We start from the raw sequence: 12,482 nt of genomic DNA on the forward strand, positions 1-12,482 counted from the left end.
TGGCGGCGTTTTCTATATCACTGCCTTCACCTATGCCCACTTGCCATACTCCCTTTTTACATTCGCAAAATGTATATGCACATCGCACAATTGTTATGCAAATGAAAGATCCCATTCAGTCTTCACTCTGCCCCTGTAGATGGAGCACGCATGCCCTCCATACCCCATGTACTATGAAGATATAGTGGTTAAGTATATTTATATTCAGAGTAAATGACACAAAGTGATTTTTAACCGAACATATACTAATTTACCTAGGAAGGACTACTGTTTATGATGTCTTGTCCATGACAAAACTACCTATTTTACTATTCTGAATTCAACAACTCAACATTTCTCTAGCCTTCTGTACTGTCATTCTATATTCAATTTTACAACTCTACTTTCAATGTCTCTTTCTACATTCTACATTCTGAATTTCAGTTTTACAACGCGACATTCATCTTGACTTGCTGTAGCACCATTCAATTTTCAATTTTACAACTCGGCTATCTATGATTGGACACGATACACCATTTAGGGGAGAACCATTTGATTTCTGGGGGGGGGGTATGGAGGAAGAGGGTATGGGAGCAAATTTTTTTTTCCTGTCAGAGTGACAGCAATTTTTTTTTTCTACTGTCAGACCTGCATCAATTTTTTTTTCCAAATGGAGTAGCAGTGCAAATTTTTTTTTATTGGTCATCAAGTTTGTAATGCGTTGTATGTAAGGGAGCCATCATTATTTACGGCCTGAAACTCCGAAATTTCGAGCGCCCCCCCCCCCTTTCGCCAACCATGATGAATTTGAGTAACCTCCCTCTGTAACTCTTAAATTTTGACCGAATCCCCCACTTAGAAAAGTTAAATACCAATACATGTAATTGTAAAATTTACAAAATACAGCAACAGTAAAGACCTTTCAAATCCTGATGTACTCTGCTAGACTATCAGCAGTTATCTCATGATGGTTCAAAAAAGGTGAACACATCAAAATGAAATTCAAAGTCACAATAAAATAAAGATATAAAAGATCACGCAGTATCTAATCATTTAGTATATTGTTTAATTTTGATGGATATTATGACAGGGTTTTCACTAAGATATCTGACTGGGCAGAATTTTAAAGTACAGGGGGAGAACATGAGAGAGGCTTAGGGGGAAAGTGTCACAGGGGCTTTCCACTATCTTGCATGGAAATTTCTAAGATATTGATGTGTGCAATGGTGCAGTCTGGTGCAATCTGAGAGTTTTTTTAATTTGTTTACTAAGTGAAACTGTTAGAATACCCAAAGGGGAGAGCATGAGAGGGAGGGTTCCCCCTCTCGTATTGGAAATTTTGAGAAATTGATGTGTTTAATGGTGCAATCTGAGAGGAGTTTCAGTTTATTTTGCACTCGGTAAAACTGTTTGAAAATGACATTGAACACTGATATTTTTTACATTTTTTGCATGATCAGTTTTTGAGTCACAATATTCAACAACCAAACAATGACAATACAATGTGTGAAAAACAGTTCTGTTTGCCAGAGACTGAAGACAAATGAATATACAGGAACGGAAAATCTGTGACCTTCTTGTGTCATTTCTCCAGCTGCCAGCTTCTAATGAAAAGCCTGAATATGGTATGTTTGCGATCCGGTGTTTGTGGTCAGAAAAACAAGGCTGACACATTGTATTTCATTATATTTGTTGTTCCTCAATTTTTCATTGTCAAGGTACATCTTTCTAATAAATTTATATTGAGAAAATAATATATTGGTTTTACATGTAACACTAGTTTATTGACTCCTGTTCTTGTGTTTTAAATTTTCACAATTTACAAAAGTCAAATAGTCCCCTTTAGATAGTGCCTTAGCTGTGGAAACGCAGCTATCTGTTGGCGGGGTAGTGGGGATTGCTATGCGGGTCAAAGGTCAACCCCGCCATGGATATATCCGTGGCGGGGTTGACCTTTGACCCGCATAGCGATCCCCGCTACCCCGCCAACAGATAGCTGCGTTTCCACAGCTAATAGTGCCTATGCCATTGAGATATTGCAACAGAAATCCTGAAATATGATTTCTTGGGTCAGAAAAGGGAAGGAAAACATTGAGTGTACTGAGATGTAAGGTAGATCTATGTAGTGCATGCTTATATCATAAGTGCTGGGAAAAGAAACATAAGAATTGCTTGTGGTAAAACATTTGCGCCGCCTATGGCGGCGCGCTGGCAAAGAATACATGAGAATAAGGTTTCCAAATTTTGCTTATTTCTGTTGCATTGTGACAATTTTTTTTCTCTTCTGTCTGTTACGACAATTTTTTTTTTCTCAGGCCATGACAGGATCAATTTTTTTTTTCTTCTCTCTCACCTGGTGACAAATATTTTTTTCTCAAAATCCTCCATATCCCCCCAGAAATCAAATGGTTCTCCCCTTACAGCCTCTTCATTTTGTTTTACTGTCTTATTCACATAAGAATGGACAGTGAAATTGATCTAAATGTTATCACACCTGTGTAATTGGTTTGTAAAGTTGTTTCAAAATTTACTACAGGATCGGTAATTTTAGTTGAGTGGCGGCAAGCAACAGACGGATGATAGTGTTGTTTCACACTGTAATTGTTGAGATAAAGCAATGAAGTAGGAACTGATTAGTATCTGTGCGTGTTGGGTAAAAATTTTTTGACTTTCTATCCCGTTCATCTCGACAACTTTCTCATGTACTCTTTTGTTTGATTTGTTGTTGTTTATTTGTTCATTTGTTTACTTGTTTGTTTGGTTTTTTATTTCACTTTTTGTTTATCCTGACCTCCCTGTGAACATACCCCCTCAAACTATCTATTGTAAAATTTGAACTTCCCCCTGAATAACTGTTTTGTAAAACTCACCCCTTCCAAACTTCCACCGTGCACCGCCCTCAAAAAAAATGAAGGACCCCTAACAGTTGTCACGATCAATGGTATGGTCAAAGTAGAAAGGTCAATGTAGGTCGGTGGATACGTGGTCAGCTCAGGCATGGCGGCAAGCGTGGCATACCTCGGAGCGTATCTCACCAAGTGTGCAAGAGATGTTGTGCAGAATTTATTTGGTGATAGGATTCTGCGTGAAGGTAATGCTTTGGTTCTTGCACGATTGTTTCTCGGCAGAGTTTTGTAGCGACCGAAAAAGATGCATGTCGCAGTTTTACATGCCGGGCTAACCTTTAACATACAATGATTATATAAAGCTGCAATTATTGTAGCCCACGGGCCTATAGCTGTGGGCCCATAGCTGTGGTGTTTTCAGACGGGATTCCTGCCTTTTACGGGCTGATTTTGACTTTTATGATTTCAACCCCGCCACCTACTACATGGTATGACCATGGAGGTAGTATGGTATCACAGGTACTTGGCCCGTCGCTTCGCGATCGGTACTGATTCACAGTAAACAGAAAGACGTTTGTCTCTCTAGCTCTGTTATTGTGAACAGTGTGAATCAGTACCGATCGCGAAGCGACGGGTCAAGTGCCTATATATATCTGTGGTATATGTTCTAAATGACACAGGTACTAGTACATTTAGTAGTAGCGAGCGACTACGAGTTCCCCAAACTCGATTAGTTTCTATTTAATAAATTTAGTACATCTTGCAAATTTATGAAGTTACACCCTTATGAGGAAATCAAATCTTCAACTATAAATTCCCTAGCGATCACTTTAACTCCGCGGACAAGCTGTGGACATCAAATAAGGGAGCGTTCAGTTTAATAGCCAGGGGTTGGGCAAGCTAATTATTCTTGTGCTTTCATCAGAATAACAAAAGCCGCTACCCACCCCAAAAAATGATAACCCAGTCAGAAGATTATATATTCCATCCACAATAGTGATAAAAAGTGAGCTTTTGAGTGAACTCAAGCATTTTAAGAGATGTGTAATAATTTCGTACATTGTAGTTAAAGTTATGTTATTTTTTTAATCTGTAGAAAAAAAGTACCAGAGTCAAATAAAAAAATATAAATATAAATAAAAAAATAAAGAAAGAAAAATTGATGACCCTCTACCCCATTGCTTGGGGAAATTTTAATGTTTTGATATTCCATTATTTTTCTTCTTTGTGTAAAAAAAGCTACAAATACTTTTGTTCTGTGTATCCCTACATTTTCTTGGTCTCCTTCCTATAGTAGTCTGTGGTGCTGTATCTTGCTAAGCTCCATAAGCTTTATCTTTTGGCCATTTTTTCAGAACTTTTGTTTTGTGGTCTCCCTACACTTTCTGCATTGAATCTCTAAACTGTAATTTAATGCCAAGTAGCTTATTTAGTATATCAACACAGCCTATATGAGTATAATCTCTTTGTTTTTCAGTCCTTCGTTACAGTCTGGGGAAATGGTTGAGGAAACTTTATTGTTATGGTGATGCCATCAAACAACACGAATACAAGAGGAAATTCATCACTAAGCTTCAAAATGCTCCTGTTGCTATAGAAACTGATACTGCAAATGAACAGCACTATGAAGTTCCGACTGAGTATTTCAAGACAGTAAGTCAATTTACAGTGTTGAAAAATGAAAAATGAAATGATATCTCAATGATATGGTATTAAAGTATTGAGTATATCTCTGTCTTTTGATGTGTATACTGCCAACCTCTTCTGCAGAGATAAACATAACTGTAGAAATTTTTCATTGCCATGGCAAGTATTCACCTCAGAGCCCTATTATGCCGATGCATTCAATAAAATGCTCTCAGACCCTTGAAAATTTTACCTGCATTTCATTTACTAGAATGGAGCTTACCTAAACAACTTTAGAAAAAACGCTAATATTGATCCAAATTGTTTCAACGTTTTATTTTCATAACTTTGAGCTTACCACTTTTTGTCCCATGATGGCTCCCTGATTGTGTTGTTGAGCATATTTTCAAATGGTTACCTTGTGCAAGAGACTCAGAAAAACAGGGAAACTTTCCCCAAATATCGTCCCAAAAACAGCCTGAGGTCAGGAAGTCCCAATAGACCAAGAACAATGAGACACTTTTGGAATGTGGCTCTACTCATCTCACAACAAATGCTTTATCTTACAGGTACTAGGAAAGAGACTTAAATACAGTGCTTGTTATTGGCCAGATGGCGTCACAAACATAGATCAAGGTATGTGAAAGGTATTTTACATTGGAGGTCAAATATCATGGTAAATTTTTTTAAATCAAGATATCTCCATATTTGTGATGCAAATTATGGTCATGCATGTAGTAAAGGCTGTTTCAAGAAAGTAAATTTTTTTTTGAAATTAGTCAACTACATTCCGAAGGATGGCTTTGTGATCTAAAATGATACAGTAACTCTAGTTTGTTAAAGGGATACAGTCACCTGTAATCTAAATATGCCCATATATGGTCAAAGGGGCGTTCCTTGGTATTCAAAATGCCAATGTGAGGGCACTGTTTTTAAAAAGCGGCCACCCGCTTAAAATCTGTGATTGGTTAGATTTTCTCTTTCCATGGTAACTGAGGCAAAATTGGAACAGGTGACACACAGTAAGTGAGACTACCCACAATTCCCCTTGATTTGTTCACTCAGACATTTTTTGCCAAAGGCTTTTTCAATTTTATCACTTTCTTAACAATTTTTAACTTACAATTTAAGTTCAGGATTATTTGTTAAAACTATGTTCCAAAATTATTGATTATGTTTAAAATTCAAGAGTAAATTGAATGAGAAGTCGATGTTTGGAGGTGCTAAAAATTGCACACTTGTCAAGATAAAGTTATCAGCAACTAAGATGGTCTCGTCATACCACCTGTCAGACATGCAAATTTCCTTTGTTACGAACATTAAAAAAAAATCAATACGCTTTCTTTTGCCAACACAGATGCAACTTATTCCCTGAGTTTCCTTGAAAATATTGTGTACGGCTGTCAAAAATCTATGTCGACAAGAGTACAAAATTGCTATCTCCTCCGCGGAAAAGGGGTTGATCTTCTCATTATTCACAGTGAGAAATCAGAAAATTATGATGATCTGAACTATGTTGCCAGAATTTTGAAATATGGACCGAGTTGTTCTGTGTACAGAAGAAACTTGCTTCAGTTCAGCGAGTGATCTCCGTGTGTACAGATCATGGAGAATTGTGTGTAGCCTCACTTACTCTGTGACAGTATACCTTTAAAGAGTTGGTCACGAACTATGTTGCTTTAGGCTGTTACAGTTTTAGTTTATTGCCTTATCTTGGTTTTGTTAGCTCCGCTGTCAGCGACGCGGAGCTTATCAAATAGGTTGATTTTCCGTCATCGTCCGTCATCCGTCAACAATTGCCTTCTCCTCTGAAACCGCAAGTCCAATTGCTTTGAAATTTTATATTCAGCTCACTTGGGGTGACCTCACTTAAGTTTGTTCAAATCGTAGTGAAATTTGCATATTTGTATTTTTGGGGCATTTTTTGGTGTTTTCGGTAAAAAAATCTTCTTCTCTTAAACCGCTTGTCCGATTGCTTTGAAATTTGATATGCAGTTTACTTAGGGTGACTTAAGTCAGATTTGTTCAAATCATGGTATGTGGAAATTTGCATATTTGTATTTTTAAGGCAATTTTTGTCATTTTTGGTAAAAAAATCTTTAAAAATCTTCTTCTTCAAAACTACCAGTCAGATAGCTTTGATATTTGGTACATATGTCCCTAGGGATGATCTATTTCAGATTTGTTCAAATTGTGCAGAAATATGCAAATTTGCATTTTTAAGGCAATTTTTGCCATTTTTAGTCAAAAAATGTATTTCTCAGAAAGTACTGGTCTGATAGTTTTGAAATTTGGTACACAGGTTACTATAGATGCTCAAAGTAATATATATTGAATTTCTGATGAAATCTGCAATTTTGTATTTTTGGGGCAATTTTTGCCATTTTTGGTCAAAAAATGTGTATATCCAAAACTACTCATCTGATAGCTTTGCAATTTGGTATACAGGTTCCTACAGATCACCTCAATAATATTTGTTGAAATTATGATGAAATCTGCAATTTTGAATTTTTGGGGCAATTTTGCCATTTTTGGTCAAAAAATGTTTTCTCAAAAAGTACTGGTCTGATAGCTTTGAAATTTGGTATACAGGTTCCTACACATGAAGTTAATGATATTTATTGAAAATATGATGAAATCTGCAATTTTGTATTTTTGGGGCAATTTTTGCCATTTTTTGTAAAAAAATGTGTATTTCCAAAACTACTCATTGTATGCCTTTGATATTTGGTACACAGGTTTCTACAGGTCACCTTAATGATATTTATTGAAATTATGATGAAATCTGCAATTTTGTATTTTTGGGGCAATTTTTGCCATTTTTGGTCAAAAAATGTGTATATCCAAAACTACTCATCTGATAGCTTTGCAATTTGGTATACAGGTTCCTACAGATCACCTCAATAATATTTGTTGAAATTATGATGAAATCTGCAATTTTGAATTTTTGGGGCAATTTTGCCATTTTTGGTCAAAAAATGTTTACTCAAAAAGTACTGGTCTGATAGCTTTGAAATTTGGTATACAGGTTCCTACACATGAAGTTAATGATATTTATTGAAAATATGATGAAATCTGCAATTTTGTATTTTTGGGGCAATTTTTGCCATTTTTTGTAAAAAAATGTGTATTTCCAAAACTACTCATTGTATGCCTTTGATATTTGGTACACAGGTTTCTACAGGTCACCTTAATGATATTTATTGAAATTATGATGAAATCTGCAATTTTGTATTTTTGGGGCAATTTTTGCCATTTTTGGTAAAAAAATGTGTTTCTCAAAAAGTACTGGTCTGATAGCTTTGAAATTTGGTATACAGGTTCCTACAGATCACCTTAATGATATTTATTGAAATTATGATGAAATCTGCAATTTTGTATTTTTGGGGCCATTTTTGGTAAAAAAATGTGTTTCTCAAAAAGTACTGGTCTGATAGCTTTGAAATTGGTATACAGGTTCCTACAGATTACCTTTATGATATTTATTGAAATTATGATGAAATCTGCAATTTTGTATTTTTGGGGCAATTTTTGCCATTTTTGGTCAAAAAATGTATTTCTCAAAAAGTACTGGTCTGATAGCTTTGAAATTTGGTATACTGGTTTTTACAGGTGAGCTAAGTAATATATATTTAATTTCTCATGAAATCTGTAGTTTTGTATTTTTGGGGCAATTTTAGCCATTTTTGGTCAAAAAATGTGTATTTCCAAAACTACTCATCTGATAGCTTTGAAATTTGGTATACAGGTTTCTATAGATGAACTAAATGATATTTGTTGAAATTATGATGAAATCTGGAATTTTGAATTTTTGGGGCAATTTTTTCCATTTTTGGTCAAAAAATGTGTTTCTCAAAAAGTACTGGTCTAACAGCTTTGAAATTTGGTATACAGGTTTCTATAGATGAACCAAATTTGATCTTTTGAAATTATGATGAAATCTGCAATTTTTATTTTTGGGGGCAATTGTTGCCATTTTTGGTCAGAAAATTTTGTTCTCAAAAAACTACTCATCAGATAGCTTTGGTTGACATGTTCTTAGGGATGATCCGCTGTGATATATTCAAAGTATGATGAAATCTTCAATTGTGTATTTTTGCAGCTATTTTTGCCACTTTTTTCTGGCCACTGCATTAAGCTATCAAAGATTTCCACCTCCTTCATCAACGTGTCAAAAATAGTTATTCTCTATAAAACACAGCGGAGCTATATCGGCGGCTAGGTCGCTTGTTTTTTGTATGGCATTTTAGTCTAAGATTTTTCATCATCAAAGACAATAAGACTTGTCAGTAATGACAGGGACAATACCTGTAATGTTTGATAATGTTTTTTACATCACTTTCATTCTTTGCCTTAAATATGATAAGCAACACAAGGCATTGTGTAGGATACCCAAAGGATATATTTGACAAGATGAACATCAAAGCAAAAAGTATGGAAATGGCTTCAAAGATTGAAGCTGATTAAACATCAAATTTGCTGAATTAAATTTTCACTGATCGCTTTCAGCTGAAGAAGCAATGCTAGAGCTGTACTGTGAGAAGGCAAGAGTGGAAGATGGTCAAAATATCATGGTAGGTGCATGCAAGGATTCATGTGTGACAAGCACATGTACTTTAAATTAACATACAAAACAAAATGGTTGTAAAGAATCGTCAAAGTTACAGCATAAACAGTAGATGGGTCTTCACTCCTCCCATGGTTACAGAAACTGGTCTCATAAAGTGGTGTCAATCTGATGAAAACCAATGAAGGAATAAGTCGGTCTTTTACACCATCGTAGTACGGTCTTTTTATCTGTGGTCCTTCCCTTACTACAATCTGATTAAAATCTGATGAAGGGATGGGTTGGCCTTTTACACAGTGGACAGTGAACTTTTACAAAGATTGACCCATCGCTACATCAGATTTTAATTGGATTGAAGTGATCATACAACAGGTGACTCAGCCATCCATTTCCTGGAAACGTCGTACCTCTAACCATTAGTCTGAATGTTTTTAGCAAAGGCAGATAAGCAGGTGGTGAGATACCCGTTATTTCTCTGTGAATGTAATCAAAACAGTAGAAGAGATCTTGCTTCTACTGTCTATGATATAAAATCCAAACATTGTAATTTCCACAATACTTGATTAGACATAGTACGTCACCTGATGTCTTATCAAAATAAAGTCCAACTCAAGAAATCGATGGGACCATATTGATTATTCTAATAAATTTTACTAATAATGATAGTTATTTTTTGTTTGTTTTCCATTAGGATTTAGGATGTGGCTGGGGTACCCTGGGATTGTGGATCTGTGAAAAATATCCAAACTGTACTGTCACCTGTGTCTCCAATTCCAATACCCAGGGTGACCACATCCTCTCAGAAGCAGAGAAACATGGATACTCCGATCGTCTGAAATTCCTAAAATGTGACGCTAATAATCTGGATACTGATCAACGGTTTGATCGCATCATGTCCATTGAAATGTTTGAGGTATGTTATATGTTTCAGCAGTTTAAAAATGTAATGTCTTAAATTTGTTACGGCATTTAATTGTCAGTACAAAAGAGTTCAAGATGATACAGTTGCAAAATTTCTCTCACACCACCGTCCATGCAGGGACTGTGCTCACTCAAAGTCCCCTAACAGGTTTCTGCACATTAAGGCATGTCTGATACATGTAAGTTTAGCAAACTTTTAGGGATCCTCACTTTTACTGTCATAGAATTTATTTCATATGTTGTTCAGCAAATGCAAATACAAAACATCCATGCAAACAGTTTACCACTACCTTTTAGATCATTGCAGTGAGAACTTTTAAACGAATCAGAGGTGAATTGTGACAGTGTCAAATCATCACATCTTGCCACAAAATTGCCAAACTTTTCTTGTCCAGGGAACCCAGAATACTGGATCAATACTGAACAAAACACCATAATACTAAGAGGTCACGTTGGTGCACAAAGCTAGGGAGGCCCCCTAAGCCAGAGTGTTTTTACAGTGAAAATGAGGTCCAGCATTCACCTCCACTCTTAATTTAGTATTCTATAAGATCACCAGATTCAAAACTTTAATAATTGGAGAACTAGATATGTGACATGTTAATATGTTGCCACTGTTTTGAAATCCAAAATTTCTGGCAAAGTGGTTTGAAGTTTTGCTTTAAATTTTGAATTCAAAATATTCATCACACAGTAAAGCACAAAATCAAAGAAGCCCCAGTGGACTACTCATTACTTGTAAAAGTCTTTTCATTAGGAATATTATTCTTTCAATGGTACGCATGAAATGATGAACATCGTTTGAGCTTCAGAATATTTAAAAAAATTCTTTTCATGTTTCTGAAAATGTTTCTGAGATGCAACTTTTGATTGTGTGTCATGTGACAGTGTATTGCTTCGTTGATAGCCCATGGTGTGATGGAGAAAGTGATCCATTATAAAATACCACAAAGTTCAATCCTGCGTTCAAATTTCAAAGGTAATTAACGAAACCATTCTGTGAGACCTTCAATAGTAACCAATAGTCTAACAGATTCCTCTACTCCCATTGTCAAGGTGACGGCTGAACAACTTCATTGTTATTCCGACTTCTGTTTTTCAGCACATGAAGAACTATGAAAAGCTGTTTGCTAGAGTGGCGAGCTGGTTGAAACCTGACGGCCTGCTCTTTACGCAGATTCTCTGCCATCGAGAATTTTCGTACAACTTCAGCGTCAAACAGGGTGCCGATACCGAGTGGATGGCCAGGAACTTTTTCTCCGGCGGGACGATGCCCTCCACCGACCTTTTCCTGTACTTCCAGAATGATGTAGTCCTGGTTGACCTCTGGAAGGTCAATGGGAAACACTATTCCAAGACTCTGGAGGCGTGGTTGAATAAACTTGACCTCAACAAGCGAGAAGTCACCCGTATCTTTGATGCAAAATATGGCGAAGAGGAAACACCCCAGCAAATCGCAAATTGGCGAAAGTTCTTCATCTACTGCTCGGAAGTTTTTGGTTTCAAAGGAGGGAATGAATGGATGGTGTCATTTCATCTCTTCAAGAAACGCTAAGGCTTTGTAGATTTCTTGGATACAACAACCAGGCTTCAAATAATCGTATTTCTGCATCGCAGTGTTTGTCAGCTGGGCAATATGAAATTCTGACGGATCAGTGATCATTTGTTTTATTTAATCACCAGTGCAATGTAGAGAGAAATGCCCAGATTCACAGTAGGACACTACCACAATCTATGAATGAAAGGGCAATAGGTTACACTTTTGAAAGACACTTCTACCAGTATTACTTGTACCTAATTAAAAGACTCTGTCTTTCTAGGTTGAAAAATAGAACATTAGAAAAACCAAAAGCTCAATTTGTATCAGCGTAAAAGTGCTGCACAAATGATTACAATTATATGATAGCAATTGAACTTTATACTTGACTTTCAACTAAAATGGAACTCCAGCATCACAATGTGTGTTGCAGAAAATACCAATATCAAGACGTCAAATCGATATGTTATCCAATGATGGCGTACCATTTAAAGCATAATATGTTGTGAAGGACTTTGATTGGTGGATCACCAGGGGGATTTTGATTGGTGGGTCAACCATCTGTTTTTTTGAGCAGTCAATTCATATGTTAATGACCCTGCAATAGATTACACTTTCATTGCCAAAGAATATGTAAATTGTGTATTGTTATGTAATTTATTTTTCCAAGCTGTTGAAAATAAATTGATTTTCTTCAAATGTACGTGTTTTATGATTATCAGTTGAAATTACATACCGTCTGGTTCATCCAACTTACACAGCATTGTGATGTATGTTGACTTTGATGTTGTCATGGGGAACCTACTAGTAAATCTACAGACAAGAGAAAGAAGTTACAGAGGAACATCTTGAGCCAAAGGGATTGAGCAAACACAAGAATTTCAGTGTTCTCTATAGTCTGACATGAACAATAGAAGTTCAAACTTGTTTGTATTACATTGAATTGAAAATTAACTTTTTTCATATTCTGAGGTTCACCACAAGCCTTTCATTATCGAACGTCCCT

At 36.0% G+C, this 12,482-nt stretch overlaps 1 protein-coding gene across 1 annotated transcript; it reads left to right on the plus strand.

Annotated features, from left to right (window-relative positions):
- The first annotated feature begins 2,912 nt into the window (after window positions 1-2,912).
- Window positions 2,913-12,179, plus strand: LOC139131475 (uncharacterized). The gene is made up of 6 exons (XM_070697529.1): window positions 2,913-3,070; window positions 4,303-4,478; window positions 5,021-5,087; window positions 8,961-9,025; window positions 9,710-9,931; window positions 11,042-12,179. Exons 1-6 carry the CDS (start codon window positions 2,977-2,979, stop codon window positions 11,492-11,494), a joined length of 1,077 nt encoding a protein of 358 aa, XP_070553630.1. The 5' UTR covers window positions 2,913-2,976; the 3' UTR covers window positions 11,495-12,179.
- Window positions 12,180-12,482: the final 303 nt, after the last annotated feature.

Source organism: Ptychodera flava, chromosome 4 (assembly GCF_041260155.1).
Source record: "Ptychodera flava strain L36383 chromosome 4, AS_Pfla_20210202, whole genome shotgun sequence".
Taxonomy (NCBI): Eukaryota; Metazoa; Hemichordata; class Enteropneusta; family Ptychoderidae; genus Ptychodera; species Ptychodera flava.